This window comes from Puntigrus tetrazona, chromosome 16 (genome assembly GCF_018831695.1).
Source record: "Puntigrus tetrazona isolate hp1 chromosome 16, ASM1883169v1, whole genome shotgun sequence".
NCBI classification, from domain to species: domain Eukaryota; kingdom Metazoa; phylum Chordata; class Actinopteri; order Cypriniformes; family Cyprinidae; genus Puntigrus; species Puntigrus tetrazona.
This window is the reverse complement of record NC_056714.1, coordinates 12,105,889-12,124,720: the sequence shown is the minus strand read 5'-3', so window position 1 is coordinate 12,124,720 and position 18,832 is coordinate 12,105,889. Positions and strand designations below refer to the sequence as shown.

General features: G+C 36.8%; 1 protein-coding gene across 1 annotated transcript in view; it reads right to left on the bottom strand.

Annotated features, from left to right (window-relative positions):
* LOC122360824 (dynein axonemal heavy chain 11) overlaps positions 1–18,610 on the bottom strand; it is a 31,736-nt gene extending 13,126 nt beyond the window's left edge. The window contains exons 1-33 of the mRNA XM_043261681.1: positions 18,461–18,610; positions 18,289–18,372; positions 18,015–18,173; positions 17,661–17,783; positions 17,459–17,581; positions 15,909–16,133; positions 14,614–14,705; positions 14,372–14,498; positions 13,590–13,739; positions 12,944–13,177; positions 11,843–11,905; positions 11,135–11,266; positions 10,730–10,890; positions 9,871–10,027; positions 9,448–9,593; positions 9,247–9,363; positions 8,326–8,464; positions 8,153–8,245; positions 7,881–8,075; positions 7,699–7,776; positions 6,975–7,107; positions 6,721–6,848; positions 6,401–6,549; positions 6,145–6,295; positions 5,931–6,062; positions 5,062–5,235; positions 3,832–4,036; positions 3,351–3,516; positions 3,154–3,256; positions 1,876–2,115; positions 1,639–1,800; positions 793–986; positions 541–703 (exon numbers count right to left, since the gene is read on the bottom strand). Of these exons, the coding sequence (XP_043117616.1) occupies positions 541–703; positions 793–986; positions 1,639–1,800; positions 1,876–2,115; positions 3,154–3,256; positions 3,351–3,516; positions 3,832–4,036; positions 5,062–5,235; positions 5,931–6,062; positions 6,145–6,295; positions 6,401–6,549; positions 6,721–6,848; positions 6,975–7,107; positions 7,699–7,776; positions 7,881–8,075; positions 8,153–8,245; positions 8,326–8,464; positions 9,247–9,363; positions 9,448–9,593; positions 9,871–10,027; positions 10,730–10,890; positions 11,135–11,266; positions 11,843–11,905; positions 12,944–13,177; positions 13,590–13,739; positions 14,372–14,498; positions 14,614–14,705; positions 15,909–16,133; positions 17,459–17,581; positions 17,661–17,783; positions 18,015–18,173; positions 18,289–18,372; positions 18,461–18,610 (4,848 nt within the window). The remainder of the gene's footprint in view (positions 1–540; positions 704–792; positions 987–1,638; positions 1,801–1,875; positions 2,116–3,153; positions 3,257–3,350; positions 3,517–3,831; positions 4,037–5,061; positions 5,236–5,930; positions 6,063–6,144; positions 6,296–6,400; positions 6,550–6,720; positions 6,849–6,974; positions 7,108–7,698; positions 7,777–7,880; positions 8,076–8,152; positions 8,246–8,325; positions 8,465–9,246; positions 9,364–9,447; positions 9,594–9,870; positions 10,028–10,729; positions 10,891–11,134; positions 11,267–11,842; positions 11,906–12,943; positions 13,178–13,589; positions 13,740–14,371; positions 14,499–14,613; positions 14,706–15,908; positions 16,134–17,458; positions 17,582–17,660; positions 17,784–18,014; positions 18,174–18,288; positions 18,373–18,460) is intronic.
* Between the last annotated feature and the right edge of the window lie 222 nt (positions 18,611–18,832).

The following is an 18,832-nucleotide window of genomic DNA, read 5'->3' as shown; positions in this document are numbered from 1 at the left end:
TTTTGGGTTAAATTATTCCTTTAACAAAAGTAAAGTTAATTCTGCATATTTACGTATACGAGCAGAAACAGGATGAGACCAAGATGAAGTGTCTCTTCATGATTATGTGTAGAGGGCATCAAACAGTGAGCGTCGAGTGTATAGAGATCAATGCAGCTCAGCCAACTGGCCTCAGATTTACCACACACTGATGAATGAAATGATAGCAGCGGCCTCATCAATAGGGCATTGAAATATTTGCCTTGGTTCTTTAATAGGATCTGGCAATTACTCCCCATTGCATCCGGGCAGGGCTAAATGAGATCGATGGAGCCGGACGGGATATTGATCAGGGAAAGTGTTGTCTAAAAGAAAGCTTGATCTCTGGTAATGAATCACCGCCATTTTAGATTTCTCTTCACCTCACAGCAGTGATGGGTATGATTTGGGCAGCTTATTTGGTGCAACGTCACAGTAGCATTGTGGTTTCTGCTGTATGCGGTTTTCGCATTTCCATCTAGTACGCCATTGATTGCATTGTGCTTCAACCGACACGGTTACCTTTAGGTCCTGTATGCTGTAGTCCTTGCTGAGGGTGGGCTGGAACACATCCATGTTGGAGAAGTGGGCGGCGAGGCGGGTCAGGCTTTGTTTGCCACTGCCCCCCACGCCTACGAGCAGGGCATGGCCTCTAGGACATGCCAGGATGCGGCTGATCCGACACCTGCAGAACACCAAGGAAGAAAAACACGTGTGTGTAAGTAGAGTTAAATCCGTATTCGCTAAAGCACATACTGCAGGCACGGCACTCACACGTGCTGCATGGCTTCCTGGAACAGCACCAGGTTCATGGCAGAGTGGAGCTCGTTGTAGCTGTCCAAAGCCTCCTTGAGGATACAGCTGAGCTGCTCCCATCCAGCTACGGGCTTGTAAGAAGGTTCTGAGGAGCCCATACTGCTGTGCAGGTATATAAGCGGCTCCTGCAACACTGCCTCTTCCTCTATTTCCTTCGGAGAAAAACAGAATAACTGCATGCTAAAAGACAATAGAATTAACTAGTGTATATATTTAAATGACACAATATAGAGCCTTGAGTTTTACTAATGAAAAGTGAAGCACAATTAGGATAGATAACAGTTACATGAGATCGCAAGCTTTATTGTGCGTATTTTGCTTTTCGTCTTTATATATATAATACATATTATATACATTTGTGCTCATGCATTTACATACCCCTTGCAGAAATAAGAGGTATCATAAAAATTGCATGTTATTTTTCATTAAGGATTTTCCTGAATAACATATTCCACAAGACAAAACAATAACCGACTTTTTAAAATTGAAAAATGTTAAATTCGATGTAATCTTTGGAATATTTCTAATCCATCTTATTTTTATACTTTAATTACAATTATACATTTATTTACTTATTTCATTTTATTATTTTAAAAACATACTTTTTGGAATATTTATAAATAAATGGTTTGGGCGTATTTCTTATTCCGCTGCACAAAAAAACAATACAAAGAAAAGAAAAAAATTGAATAAAATAATACGGTGCCTTGTTTTTTTGATGATTTATTTATTTTTATTTTTTCTGAAATATGCTGATTCTCTGAGGCCTATTCCAGCAGTAAACATGTCTTTTCGCTGGTTTACCTCAGAGGCCTGTCGCGTGATGTCCGCCTGCAGCCTGTGAAACAGCTGAAGGTCAGATGCCTCAGAAAAGCGATCTGAATAAACTCTTCTGGATTCATGGATCCAGAGTCGAATCAGATCTGCGCCCCGGCTAACACACTCTGGCCTGGAGAACAGGAGACCCTAAACATACAAACGAAGGTTCAAAGCGTTGGCACGTTTGCAGTTTAAACGACTGAGCACGGAGAGCACGCTTACCTGGAACAGCTGAGAGAGATCCCACAGGTTGAAGAGATAGTGAAACTTCACAGAGGTGGGGAGGAAGTGCCGGAGCACCCTGTCATGGAGGGTTACAGCCGCTTTGACCACAGCTGGACCACTCCTGACCACGGCCGGGCTGAACGGCATCCTCCGCAGGTGGAGGCTCAGGATAGAGCCAAAGATGGAGCTGAGGGTTTCACAGCTGGGTGTGCCGACCGCTAACACCGTGAAATGCCTCTGATAAAATTTTGCAAAAGCCTTTGTCAGTGATGATTTCAAATACAATTTCGTATTATATAAGCATTTCTTTTACACTAGCAGTTTATTTTACAGTCCTGTTCCTCGTGTACACAATATAGTTATAGTGATAACTAGGTATTAACAAAGTACTAACTTTGAACCTACCCCTAAACCTTACCCTACCCTGTATGTACTTTATGTTACCAGAACTTTCTTAGGTAGATACACTGTAAGTACAAGTAAGGGCACCCCGTTTTTTACACTATATTGTCAGAGAATTGTGGGGTGGGGTTTTTATCTGTGCATTATATGCGGAACAAAATGTAAAATTTGTATTTGTTAGTATGAGTTTAACTGGTCACAACTTACAGGAGATGCTGAATTTAAATAAAAAGAAAAATTACTAAATTGCTTTAGTAAAATAGCTTACATTTGCTTATTCCAACATAGTTTTGTGACACAACATAAATAGTTAATTATTATTTCTATTTAATTTTTAAGATTAATATAGATTAATATTTAAGCTATTCTAAACTGTGAATATAGCACCAAAACTGCCCATGATATTTTATGGAATTGCATGGAAATATATTGCTACATTTATTTATTACATACAGTATATTTATTTATTTATTTTCTAGTTTATTTATTTACTTACTTATATTTATTATTTTGTATTTATTTATTCATTCAATTTTTTTTTTTTTAAGAAAAAGTGTTACATGTGTATATATAGTATAAATTATATTAACATAAATATAAACATGTAAATAAATGCTAATATTTTCAAAATATATACTGTGTGTGTATTTATATATACATAAATATACACAGTACACACAGATATATTATGTAAATAAAAACTTTTATTTTAAATGTGATTAATCAAAAAGCTCTAATTCTAAACAATATTTGCAAAAGCCAAATATATGGTATATATCATGTGCATGACCACAAGTTTATATTCAGCTCTAAATGCCGCTCAACAATAGTGCATGTGCAATGAAGAAGCGACCACAAAAGAAATTGAAATACCTGCAGTCTGGGGTTAATTGTAAAACTCCCCGACGTTGGATTCATGCAAGACACATAATGAGTGTTGTGTATGTCTTTCATTGTTAGCTTTTGACTGTCATACCTAGAAACGAGACGGAAAACTGTGTCGTGAGTGTTCTGACAAGTAGCATCTCTTTTAAGCGGAATAAATGAAAGAAACATTGATGTTATGTAACCAGTGCTTGTAATCCAGATGCTGGCGAATGAGAGCGTGTGGCTGAGAGGTCCCGTAACCGTCCACCGCCGCCATGTTCATGTCATCGATGAAATAGATGAGTCTCTTGTTTCTCGGGGGTGCGTAACTCCTGCCGGCTTTTCTCTCCAGAGCTTTCTCCATCGCCTCTGGTAAGAACAATAAAAAGCATTGACTACAAATTTGCATAAGGCATCAAGAAATCCTGTCTTTTTGTCTGAAATATGTCTTGATACTGTGTATCTGTCTTATGCTGTTCAGACCCACTAAACCTATTTGTTTTAAATGTTTAATAAAGGAAACATTTACTCAACATTTATTCAAGTACACCCCGAGGAACACTTAGCTGGATTAACCGTTACTTCTATTATTGAAATTTGGCACATGGGCCACAAGGAGGTGCTGTTCTACACATCTGAAGACCTTTTAGAGAAATGTGATGAAATGCGCGCCGTCGCACTCACTTTGCAGAACGGACGCAGTGATATAAAAGTGAAGGGGAACTTTAGCGGTCATGAAGTTCTCAGGCAGTGTTTCCAGAAGGTTCCTGACCAGAGCAGATTTCCCGCTGCCTGCTCCACCAATCAGCATGAGAGGCTGAGACGTCTCCAATAACACGCGCGTGAAATATTGCAGTCTGACCGTCTCAGCTGTGGGGACTAACACAGACTGTAGGCAAAAAAAAGTCAGTTAATTATTAAAATAATCTTATTAATATTTGTCTCATCTAACTCAAAGAATAATGCTATAAGTTTATTAATAACAATATAAAAATCTATCTATCTATCTATCTATCTATCTATCTATCTATCTATCTATCTATCTATCTATCTATCTATCTGTCAGTCAGTTAATGTATAGAAAATGGTTAGATTGTTTAAAAAAATTTCTGTTTCAAATAATGTTATTCTTTCATCAAAAAAAACCCAAACCAACTAAAACATTACCACCATTTTCACAAAGAGCGACACCATACTTTCAACACTGATTATATACATTTCCTTTCTTGAGCAACAAATCACTTTTCAAAAACATGAAAAACCTATCCAACCCCAACATTTTGATCAGTGGTGTATATACAGTTTATCCAACTTTTAATTAGCGATGAGAATTATCGCAGACCTATTCTAAAAAAAAAGAAGCTAAACACGCGCACAATCAAATCAGTTTAATACTTGTACTGCAGGAATAAAAGCTGTGGGATACTTTGCAAGGGCACTTTGAGTGAACTTTTATGAACTTTTAGAATGTTGTTCTGCAATGAGACACGGCAAACCTGTAGGCCCAGTTCATCACTATGACTACCCTATTATCAACATTACGTCTTTATCTTCCAAGTATAAAAACAGAAACAATGGCCTCACGCACACACGCGTAATTCTAAATACTTTGAACGGTAATCAGATCCACAACTCCTCTGACTGCAGGTTCAGCTCATGATGGAGGGAGGTTGTTTTCTCTGTATCTGTTCACTGACCCAGTCTAATGCACTAACTGCACTAAATTAGCATGCCATTATTCTGAAATTAAAGTGGTTCTCCGTGAGAGTGAATTTTCTCGGTGGAGCACAAAGAAATATATTGTGTCGTGAAGAATACGTTCACAGCATGTTATTCTGTATGTAACAGGAAGTATTAGCGGATTCCAACGTCGTACTTAAGACTTCAGCTTCCTGCAAAATATCCTACCCTCACCTGTACAGGAGTATCAGGGTCCATCTCAAACACGGGAATCCTGTCGGTCCACGGCAGGAAGCGTCTGGAATGAGGATCTAAATAGTAGTCAAACACTGAACCCTGTGCAGGAAACTTCACACTCTTCATCTCTTTGATCCACCACTGACTGAACTCAGCCCGGTGATCGTGGATCTGAGGAACCAAGAAAGACAACAAAAACAGAGACATGCTGAAGTAAAATATAATACACATATTGTATACATATATTTCTATCAAAAAACAAAAACTATGATATATGAAAAAACACTACGGCAGATTTTTTTGACTCTTTTTTTTTTTGACAAAAAAAAATTGACTATAATTAAATTAAAAATTTGATTCTACAATAAAATTTCAGCTTCGCTAGGCTTTGCTCAGATTCAGAGAAAAATTTATTTGGAAAGTACTAGAAAATAAATCAAAGCTCACTTAAAATAAATATAAATATATTAGTGCTGCCAAACAACTAATTGCGATTGATCACATCCGAAATAAAAGTTTACTGTACTGTGTATATTTACTTAGCATTCATAAATGCACATGTACAGCACACATTTTGAAAATATTGATATGTATTTACATGTATGTATTTACATAATGTATACAATATAAAAATATATGATATAAAAATAGAATTTGTCTAAACCATGAATTAAATAGAATTAAATTAAACCATGCAAGTGTGTATATTTATATAAACACATATTTACACACACACACACACACACACACACACACACACATTTATATATTGTATGTATTATATACCTTGTATATAATAAATATACACAGTGCACACACAGTTATGCATTTTATATATTCCCTCAAACGAAACCAAACGAAGATACCTGATCCTGGAATGTGGCTCCACCAAAAGCCCACACACATGCGAACACAAAGTATGTTTCGTAGACTTCCCGTGGAGTGTCTGCTGGTATGCTCTCTGGAGTTAACAGACAATCCAACAAGGAGCACAGAGTCTGAGAAAGAGACAGACATCAGTAAACATTTGACAAACCACAGTACAGTGCAGAGCAGAGTGCGTCTGTGCAAAAGGTCCACCTGAATCATGCTGTTCTCAGTGACAGGGACGATCGTCTTAAAGGAGCTTCTCATTTTTTCAATACAGCGAGGGACATATTTGTCAAACAAAATGGTCAGGTGTGCTCTCTCGGTTTGTCTCTCCCGCCGATCAATCCAACTCGTAACATACCTAGACATCGAGGAAAAAGAGACTTTGCAACCAAGCCTAACCCATCGCAGATACAAACCACTAGGAATTAGATGGTGTGATTTGCACAGAAAGTGAATTTCTCACAGGTTCCAGCTAAGCTCCTGTGGATTGAGGTACAGGATGCCAGCTCGAGACACGGTGGCAGGCGTGGCATGTTTCAAGTGGCTGATCTCAAACAGTAGTCTCATCGAGGGGGTGAGTGGGATACGTTCATTATTAGCCAGAGTAAGAACCTGCACAGACATGCACAGCATAACTACATCACTGCCAATATTCAGAATTCTGTTTGCTGCACTAACTTGTTCAGTGGAGTGTTTAAATGTGTCAAAATGCAATTTTGGCGCTCCAGATTAATCAGCTGGATGCAAATGTTCTCATAAAAACGTGCAAGCTATGTGGGGTACCTTGTTGTCATCCATGACAGTGTTGAGAGACTCAATCCACATGGGGTCAATGTCTCCATCCAGAACAATCCACTTTGGCCCCGAGTGAGAGTTACTGGCTTGATCCCGCATGAAATGTGACAATAAACCTGCCACATGAAGAGATTTACAATCTCAAAGTCTTACCGGGGAGAATGGATCTCATGTCTAAACTGTAAGTTATGTACTGTGAATTGGACAGGATGAGCTCTACAAAACACTGGATGCTGATGTACCATCTTTCCATTCCCGAGTGGCTGGATGAAAGAATCCAAACAGCTCATCATTGCTTATGGCTTTTGGGTTCAGATCATTCCAGAAAGGCTTCTTCCCGATGTTAAAGTAGGTTTTGTGAAGAGTTTTCAGGATCTGTTTAGAGATTGTTTCTGATTATTGCATTTACTAACTTTCTGTTTCAATTTTGTTTTGCAATATTTTGCAGGATTTTAATATATTTGTGTGTGCTGTATATATTTATTGGGTATATACATGCAGTATATATATTTAAAAATATTTACATGAGTGTACAAATTATATATTTCTATATATATATATATATATATATATATATATATATATATATATATATATATATATATATATATATATATATATATATATATATATATATATAATAAATAAAAGAGCATACACACATAATATATAAACAAAAACTTCTTTTGGATCGAATAATCAATTGACAGCCCTAATATAAATTCATCAATTCATTAATAAACAATAAACTAATTATTTGATATGACTGCTGGATTTTATTAAAACCAAATAAACTAAAATAATTGTCCCCAAAAATGATTAGTTTGCATGACAATTAATTATGCGAAATGTCATAATCAAATAGAGAGAATTTATACATTATATAATATAAAATACAAGTAATTAGTGGATTAATTTAAAACATCAGGGAAAGTGGAGAGTGGTTTGTATTTACGTAGTTCTGACCTGGCTCTTTCCAGTCCCAGCATCACCAACCACAAACACCGAGTGATGAACAGATAGGAGCTCATCAAGCTGAACAACCTTTATTAAAAATGTCATTAAAAAATAAGAGTTTAGCATGGAATCTAAAACAGTATGATAACCTAATACTAAACAAACGACACACTGTACGAAGAGTTTCTTACTTTCAGAACGAACGTGTCCTCGGGTTGAAGCTTTAACTCTAGACTCGTCTGACGGACTATCTGCTCAAACTCTGCATCAGTCCGCCTCTCCACCTCCAATCCAGGGAACAAATCTCTAATCAGACCCAGGAACACGGGAACGTCTTCCGAAACGATCTTTGGCATATTGAAATCTCTCAAAGCCTGCATCAACACCTGAAAGTAAAAGAAAGAGTCAAAGGCTGCTTTATCTACAGTGCTATACATCAAGCGCATAAACGCATTTCTATTACTCGATCTTCTGGCTTAGTCCGATCTGCTCTTTTAAGAGCTCCAGCAACCACCAGGACAGGTTTGACAGCTCGCAGACCCCAGTCGTAATGATCCTACAGCAGAGAATATACATATAGTTTAAGAGCGGGCACAAAGCGAACAAGTGGCACCTTTACTCTACAGCTCAGTGTACCTGTTTAGAGAGCAGCTCCTTGCAGAGCCTGTAGAGGGTGATGAACTTGTTGCCCAGAACCCGAGCGCTCAAAAATCCCTCAGACATCAACATGATCTCACAAATCAGCTCCATGTCAGGAACCACCATTGCACACGGCCTGCCAAACACATTCATGAACTCCTCTATAAACTCATCATCTGTTTTAGACACATAAATACATGATCAAGCTGGTGCAAACCGCTTAAATCTAATCTAAATCTCTTTTACTTTGTTTGTCATGTATTAAATCATTTTAGTTCATTTCACTTTTGTTTTTTTGTTGGCCTAACTAACATTTTATTTGTCCATGAATATAATATGAACTGATATTTGAAATATTAATATTAACAACATTCCAAAAACAAAAGGTAAACATGTGTTATGTAGTTAATACATTTTAAAATAAATTAATACTTTTATTCAGCAACAATAAAATGATTAAAAAAAGTGACAGTAAATACATTAATGTTGTCATAAAATAACATAAAATTTATATTTATCAACAGACACACATTTAAAAAAAAACATAAATTTCCTCATCTATATATTATAATTGCCATGTGTTGTCATATGATTAATTGTGATGAATCATATCCAAAATGTATTTACAAAATATATGTGTGTACATATATATAAATACACATACATGCATGTTTATATTTAAGAAAAATCTTATGTTTAAATTTTAATTATATATGCTATAATCTATACGAATATGAATATGTACAAGAATACATGTAAATATTTTCAAAATGTGTGACTATATATACAGAAAATAAAATTTTTATTTGGATGATTAATCATTTGACAGTATATATATATATATATATATATATATATATTATATTTTTATGCACAAACATACACATTTCTTATATTCTTATTTGAACGAGGCTGTACCTGAAAAGAGCTTTGAGGTTCTCTGGTAGCTCAGTTCGTCCAGCATATCCAGGGTTCATTGTGATGAAGATCCCAACAGAGGGCTTCAAACTAATCTCTTCCTCTAGGAACAGAAACCTGCAGAGACAATAGTTAAAACGTGGCTAAATAATTAATACAAACCAATCAGACCATCTAGAAATGACAAAAAAAAAAGCCTACCTCTTCCTCTTGTTGCGAATGGCGTCCTGTATGGTCTTCACCTGTACTGCCACGACTGACAGAACCTCCACAGCGATTCGGTTAAACTCATCAAAGCAGCCCCACGCTCCAGTTTGTGCCAGACCTTTAAAGATGTTCCCTATGGACTGAACGATGACACAAGCGAAAGAAACACTTCACTGTGTGCCCTGTTACATCCTCATAAGAACTAAACCAACAGTAGTTAAGGACAAAACGTACAAAACAAAACATCAGCCAACTGTGAGTTTTCAAGTTTCAAATAATCACTCATTGATTCCTTTCAATTAAGAAGCAGAATCCTATTCGGCAAACTAATTATATGCATTAGAAGCTCATCTGAAGTGAGAATACACTCATAATTGTCCTGAGGTTGCCGAGTCCCATTTCTGCTGGTGTGTTTACCTTATAGTCCATCTGCTCCGAGCAGTTGAAGACATACACCATGACCCCCAGAGCTCTGCCCAGGTCTTTAGTGGTTTCGGTCTTTCCTGTGCCGGCCGGTCCCGCTGGAGCTCCGCTCATAGTCAAGTGCAGTGACTGAGTCAGTGTTATATAGCATCTGCAATTACAAAAATGCAACCTCAAACTATGTATAGACACAGTTATGGTAAGGCTTGTTTAGAACATTTCCAAACATACATATTTCATTTCAAAAGTCAAACATTTAGTATCACTTCCCTCTCAAATTACTGTATGTTTTGTGGTTAATGCGGTTGGGAAGGACTTTTCAAACATGTTTGTGATAAAATGTCTTTTCTGATGTGTTACAGCTCATTTTGTTATAAAACTTTTCATCGCTAACATGGTATGTATTTATTTATGTGCACATATAAAAAAAAAAATTGCATAGTCTTTCATGTATATGGAGTATAGCATGTAAAATAAAAAATATACTATTTACCTGGATTGCCAAACTTAATAATTAAAAAAATAATAATAAGTTACAAAATTATAATTTAATATTTTTATATATTTATATAATGACTTTTCGTTAATCTGCGGCAAGGGTAAAACAATAAAATAAATAATGTACAAAGGACAAAAAAACTAAGTTTCAAATAAGAAAAAAAAAAGAAAATGAATAAATGCATATTTAATTAATACATATTGGAATATACACAAACTACTGATCTGTTTATTATACAATATTATACAATAAGTTACTACAATAATATAATGGATACACCTTGTTCTGTTGTTTTATTTGTTTGATTAATTATTTATAATTATGTTTTGTGCAAATTATTAGCTGTAAAGTTACCTGTCTGTAAGAGGTGTAATGACCAGACGAGGCAGGTTGCCCAGATATTCATAGGAATATCGAAATTGAGCATCGCATATGTTGATGAAGCAGTGGTTCTGCTCCTCATCCCAGCTGTGGCGGAGCTGAGAAACCCAGGCAAATGCCTGAGCACTGCTCACCTGGACAAAAACACTCAAACACTTCATAAAACAACTCTAAAAAAAGACATTCCAGCACTTCAAGAGAGAAAAAGCGCCTAAATGCTCCCAACTCGATTAATTAATCAATTACCGCTTGTCAATTTAAAGCCCATTATAATAATGACTGAGTGCCAAACACCACTAAATGATTTAAAACAAGGAAACAGAGCATCCTTTAGTCGACATGATCATTATTTACGAAGCGCAGTAAACATGACCCAACCTTCTGAGCGATGAGTTTGGAGACCACATCTCTGGAGTGAACGTCTATGGTGCACAGGGTCATGATCTTCTGCCTGTCACCCGGGTTCAGTTCCCCCAATAACATGTTTATCAAGGAGTTTAGCTGGGCAATCTGGAAAAGCAAGGCAGATATTTTAGAGTTTCAGAGGGCACAATGATGGCTTGTGAGAGCATACAGTGAGCTTTGTGGCCCCTGCTTACAGTAATTATATCAATTTACATGCCAGAGAGAAGTGGATGGTAATAACTGCGCTGACAGGGGCTCAGGGTCATGTGTTCATCAGAGAAATCCCCCCACGTTTATGGAGCAAGGTCATATATTCCAGTTGGGAGGCCAAATAAGCACAGAGCTCATTTATCAATGTTGGGGGGAACTGCGAGTGTGTAAGACTGTTTGACTATGAATAAGAGCGGCCAGCTGGTGTGTGTGTGTGTGTGTGTGTGACAATGAATGAGAGTGCTGGGCCAATATATGTGTGTGTGAGTTGGGGGGAGGCGGTTAAGAGGCGATACCGTGGATCCCTGTCACAGACAGGCAAATGAGATGTAATCTTCCTGCCTGTATTTGGTGTAAAAGCAGCTTAGGTTGTACTGCATTTATCACCCCATGCTGTCTGACAGCGACTCCAATCAGGGGCTTGAAGGGAAAGAGGCAGATTATTCAAACGCCGGCCAAGGACATGCTAACCTTCTCTGCGCTTGATGACAGATCCTGACGCTGCAGGGACGATATGGACGTGCTTGTGGCAGTCTACACGGATCAGCACTATTCACTTCATCATACTTACAATGAAGAAGCAGGAGTGTGTTTTCGACGGCTTCATCATTGCCTCGTTCGTACTTCAGATGTGCTCTATCTGTGCCTGAAAAAGAAGTCTAGCGCTGCCTAGAAAAGTAAAGGGTCTATAGACAGGAGGGGGAAGGACTGGTGACTTTTGGGATCTTTAATAATGTTAATCTCCTGCTGGGAATGAAAGGGTCTTAAAAGTTATTTGTTCCTGAAATGGACAACACATGGTGTGTTTTTGGCTAAAAAAAATATTTGTTTGTACAAACTGAATTTCGAAAAATGTTGCAATGTTTTTTCTTTAATTTGAATAAAATGGACAGTTGGAAGAGTTACAGGCCTTAATTAGTTGCTATATGTTTTTTTAGCCCTTTTTTGCCCTTGCCCACTATTTTAAGACCTGTAGCAGGCATCAAATTTGAAGTGAGCTCATTTCTCAGTTTTAACATTTGTTATGTTCTCTATGTTCTATTGATTAGATTTTTTTTCTTGGTCTTATTCAAACATCCCAACATTTCTGGAATTCGGGTTGTAAATCATAATACAATGGTTTGATCTGTTTCTGATTCAGTAAAAAACAGCTCATAAAAGTAATTTAACTGTGAACCAGACATCATCAAAAAGAAGCAGCTCATGAGAGTAAACTTCTGATTCGCTCCCAAAAAAGTTCTAATAAAAGTAATTAGTTCATGAACCACATTAAACTGTTTGTGCTGTGATTTTTTTATGATTCACTCAAAAAAACTGGTCCTTAAGAACAGTTTGTCCATGAATCAAACAACACGGCTTGTGAGGCCATTAGTTTGAGTTTCAACTGTTTTGTGCAATTTTTTTTTATTAACTGAGAAGAACTGGCTCATAATTGCCATTTGTTTGTAAATCAAAATTTATTTAAAAAAAAAAGAAATCCTGAATCTGAATCTTTCACGAATGCGTCATTCGTTCAGTCGATCCAGAATTACGAACGAGTAAAAACATAAAAGTGTGCAATAACCAACTGACCTGTTTCTTGTTGTAGTCTCTGAGCGCCGTCTCAAAACCCTCGGCCAGCCGCTCAAATGCAAGAGTCATGTCAGCGGACCACCAGATCTGAGAGGCGGTGAGAACCACTTGAGCCGGCAGCTCCAAGACCCAGTGTTCCCGTGAACGTTCCTCGTACACGACCACAGCCTCAGCTATGTGCCTCCTCATTCCCTCCCTCATCACATCCTCCAGACACTTCAACCAGAGCTCAACCTGACAGGAGACAGCTCACTCGGTCAGAAACAAATGAACATTGTATGGTTACTCTTACACGTTCTTATATTGGGGCCAATTATTTACTATATACATCTTCTTTTTCTTATATATACATATACATATACATATATATATATATATATATATATATATATATATATATATATATATATATATATATATATATATTATAATATATTTAATATAAATTAAATACAGTAAAATATATAATATATTTTTACTGTATTTAATAGATAAATAGCATATTTTAACGTAACATTTCCATTGATATTTCATAAAATAATTTGTCTTTTTTTAAGTTTGGCTTTAACTTTTCAAAACAAGTTCCAACTTTAATATCCGAGTCTGATTTAATTAGATACCAGTTTGCTTTGAATGTGGGTTTTACCGGTCCAGAGCAGTCACACGGTGAACAGAATGACACGTATTCTCCGTCTCTGCTGAACATTCCCACCGCCGCTGTGGCCTTTTCCCCCTCCTTGTCAGAAAACTCTAGATCAGTCATACTGTCAAACAGCTTACCCAGGTGACAGGTAACCTAAAAAGCAATGAACCATAAAGCATTATTTTCACAGAACAATATACTATACGCTGTAACTCTATGAATCAATCTGCAGAGTTATGTATGGTTAAGTACATGCATATCCGTAGATAATGATATGATTGTGGATGTATTTGCAATTCTTATTATAACCGAGGTACAATGAGAACAAGATGAAGCACTTTGACCCTGTTCTGGTTGAACGGTTCAGGAGAAAACCTGCACATATGTGGGAGGATCGGCTCAAAGAAGGAGGTGGCCAGGGTCAGAATCAATCCAAGTGTGGAACTTTCATTTTTTTATCGTAATGATATTTCACAGCGAAGCGCTGCCCTTGGAATTATCACCATGATGATAAAAAAGTTTAATCACGGAGATAAAGGTTACTGTATGCAAATGAGCAGAAATATGAGGAAATATGGTGCGATGTAAAATGTATTTCTGCGAATCTCTGTCACCATTATTGCAAATGCCAGTAAAGACTGCATACTTTATAGTTGACCTGTTTATGGATTGCTGTGAGACTGACATAATAATAATTAGACAATAATTAGAAAAATCTGAAACTAATTAAGCTTTTAGACTAATAAAGAGACTGTTATATGATGTTAAACATAACACAGCGGTACCTGTCTGGGCTGTCTGCCTTTAGAAAGGATGTCCAGCAAGTCTGCTGAAGACAGGAAATAGAATCGTGGGAAAGCCATTCTCTTGGTCTCCAGGTACTTGGCTAGTGCCTTCTCACATACAGCCAGTCTAGAACGGATCACAGAAAATCAACAGAATCGTCTTCGCATCTCTCTTGAGATAATGTGTAACCAATGAAAGTTCTCAGAAAGAGTTTACTTGTAAATTTTTGTAAATCACAGACCTCTTCTGCAGATCTTCAAGCATTGGTAGAAGATTGGGCTTGTTGGTGGCCGAAATTACATTTTTTGTTTGGCCACTTCTGAACATGATGTCCTTCACACATCAATACACATCAATTAGTATTTACATACTTAGCAAATGCATACACACTGTAATGTTTTCAAGCGTTATAACAACATCGTTATAATCTTTTCCATTCAACCCAATTTAAGCCTTGTCCACTTTATATTCAGTGCCTTTCAAAAAATATTGTTAGGTACAATATACACTTTTGCTGGTTGAAGAGGTTTAAAGGTATAGGTTAAGGAGTTAAAAATATATTACTGATGTAATGACATGAAGATATATTTAAATAGGACTATAAAGTTTAAAAGAGCACTGTATCAAATAAATAATTTAAATATTAGCATATAGTAGTTAAAGCCAAAATATTAAATGGGGCGTTCATCTAATTAAATTAATTATTTTACACTCCATTTGATCAATTTTCTCAGTAATTAAATTTAAATTGGTCAAAAGTGGAATGAACATAATTGCAATTGGTAACTAACAAGCCTATTTTTATTATGTGTCCCTGGGTCACAAAACCAGTCATAAGGGTCAATTTAAAAATAATACAAAAAGAGATTTTTACATTATCTGAATAAATGAGGTTTCCGTTGGTGTATGTTTTATTAAGATAGAACAATATTTGGCTCAGATACATTTTAAAATCTAAGGCTGCAAAACAAAAAAAAAAAAGTCCAAATGAAGTTCTTAGCAATGCATATTACTAATCCAAAAATACGTTTTGACATATTTATGGAAGAAAATATCAAATATAATTTACGTAATATACAATGGATTTTTAGCATAAACGACAAATCTATCATTTTGACAATTTATTGTTGGCTGTTGCTATAAATATACCTGTGCCAGTTTCAGGGTGATATTGATATTATATTAATATTATTATATTAATAATTTACTTATTTTACTTGTAGTACACATAAATAATATAATACAAACCAGCATTTTAATTAAACCCATAAGCAAGGCATTGCATCACTGCTCTTACATACTACACAATTTCTAACAATTTACTAAACTCTCCAAAACCACTCTTATTGGTTTATGTTTTTATTTAATTTCAAAATAATATTTTTACATCTTGATATTTAAAAATGAGCTTAACCAGAAAACAACCGACCAACACACTTATCATTCTGAAAATCTTTTATGTTCAACAAACCTTCTGGTTAAACTTTCCATGCAGGACACCAGTAATCAACGCGTGTCAGATGAATTCAAGTTTACCTTAAAGTCAGAATCAATGGAGATGAACTGTCGTGCCTCGTCCGGCAGTTGGTGGAGAATGTCTTCGGAGTCCATGAAGATGCTCTCCAGGTGAGCCCAGGTCCTCTGCACCTCCAGCCACAGCAACAGCACTGAGTCGGCCCGAGTCAGCTGGGCCTGTAACTCCAACACCTGCCCGTGGAAGAACGCCGCCTGCTTACTGTGCAGCAACACCTGCAGCTGCACCTGAGAGAGAGTCAGCAGCAATAAGTTCCTCATAGCTGTATTTTATGATCTAAGTTGGTCCTCCTTAAAGACACAGTTCACGTAAGAAAATTCTTGTCATTAACTACTTACCCTCATGTTGTTCCGAAACCATAAGACCATTCAACTTCAGAATACCCTGATATTGACTATTTTAATGATGTCCTTACTACCTTTCTGGGTCTGGGAACATTTGCAGTTATATCGCTCTCTATGAATGGTTAGAAAGCTCTCTGATTTCATCAAAAATATTTTAACTTGTGTTCCAAAGATGAACAAAGGTCTTACAGGTTTGGAACGAGATGAGGTTTTACATTTTTGGGTGAACTAATGCCTTAACTAATACCACTCATCTGTTAGCGATTCAGACATCAATTAAGAAATTGGAGAAATTTGCAGACACCGGAATCATTGAAAAAGCCCAATCATTTAAAATAGTGTCTTATTTTGCATTGTTAATAAATAAATATGGTTTAAAAACAACTCACTGTGTCTGATTTTTTTAATATTTGGGTCATGTTTTATTTATTTAAATGCCAAACAAAGAAAATATATGCATTGGAATTAGTGTAAATAAAAAATAATAATTATTCTTTTAAACTAAGAAACTAAATAAAATGTTAACCGTTTCAAATCTTAACACATGTAGTCATATCTGAAGTGGATGTCAATGTATGAGCATTGGGGAATCAAATGGGGGAATTTGTTCTAACTATACTGAATATATACTGAATTTGTTCTGAACTATAGAAATTAAAAAAACTATAAAAATAACATGCAAAACATGATAAAAACACAGCTCAAAGCCAAAAGTTCAGACCACATTAGTTCTTGCCAGGCTTGGAAAGTGTAATCCAAAAAATATTTTACGTTTCGGTTTCTGCACCATGGTGTGTCTATGTTGTTTTTTTTTGTTCATGTTGTGTTAGTGCCTTCTGTTGTCTTTAATGTTTTCAGACATGTGGGTGTAAGGGGGCCGGTTTCGCACAGACGGCAGACTTATTGTCAACAGTGATGTGTTTGGCTAGATTTTGGCCCCTACACATACAGAGTGATAACAAAGCCAGCAATGTGTGGTCTCTATAAATCAGACGTGTGAATACAGGCGGCTGACAATGAAAGATCGTTCTCTCGGCATAGTGGGATGGACTTAGAGAATGAGATAAAGACGCTGGCCGTACCGGGATTAGTTTGCCGAGCAACAGCTTGTTAACATTTTCTGATATGCTAAGTGAGCGTGCTATCGGTGTGTGATTTGGTTCCAACCATCCAGTTAATTCCACGTGACATTTCAGAGATGTTGATACCTGACTGTCCTCCAGACTCTCAATAAGTTCATCACTGCATTTCAGCATTGGTGTAGCCGTACGGTAATGCGCTTCATAAGAAAACTCCATCCTTGTCCACATCTGGCTGATTTCAGTCAAAACCTTTAGGTTAAATGAATAAATCATTACTCTTATTTTCAAAAATGTATCACAGTAAATAAAGTCTTGTGAGAGATCGAACCTTCTCAGTGGACATCTCTTTGACTGCTCTCCCGACCGTACTGTGCACCACATCTTCATATCTGTGCAGCTGCAAAGCTAGTAAATCCTCAAGAGCCGTTTCTTCAGTTAGAGTGAAATTAACCTAAGAGAACAATATAAAAACAACTATTGAACATGAGTAAAAACAGATTAAAGAAATATCACTTGTCATCATGTATTGGCCCGCATGCGATTGCCCTACTACTACTAATACTAGGAAGAAAACCTGACCTTAGAGTAATGTAAAGATAAAGTGAATTGTATAATCTACAAATTTCAAATAGTTCAATACAGTACAGTAAATATGTTTTCCACATTCCACCCTCTTTCTCACCCCGGTGGTCCTGACCAGCTGAGCCCAGTGTCTTTCTCTCATGGCCGGGTTCAGCAGCTCTGTCACAGCCCTCAGAGAAGCCAACAGATCCCTGAGCACACAGTCCAGACTCACAAACACGTCCCAAACACGGGCCACTTTATCAAGGACACGCAATTCCTGGACAGACATGAAGTCAGATGTGAGAAACACACAGAGCTAAGACAAGCATTATAAACTTGATAATGTCGATAATGTCGGTGCTTTCAAAGGACACTGATACAAGCATTCTTACATTGGTAAACCTCCTCAGCTCTGTCTCCATATGTTCTACACGGATCTCTCTCCATGCTGTCCTAGTCCATTCTGCTATACTGCACTGTAAGGACACAGAGTTGGGTTAAGCCGACAGTTCGGGCGAAACTGTAAGCAGAATTATTTTATTTTCTTTAAAAAAACGAAATCACCACCTGAGCGCAGAGCAGCAGATCCCAGAGCTGTTTCAAAACAGCAATGTCTCTCTGACAGAGCCTGAGCTGTTTAGTATCAGGGCTGCTGACTTCAAACAGCTTACAGGACTCCTGGAGATCTGCGTTTTCTTGCTCTAAACCCAGCATCTCCCTGTGACACTAACAAACAAAACATAAACAAAAGGTCAGTGCGTGCAAATGAATGATAACTACTACGTTCTGTGGTTTGTTTCAACTGGAATAAATAATCATTTACTTTATCCAGGCGAGCATACGGTTTCTCTGTGTTGTACTGGAGAGGAGCTTCTCTTTTAAATCTTTCTCGAAACTGACTGAGCTTTTTCTGTGAATCGGCAAAAACATAAGCTT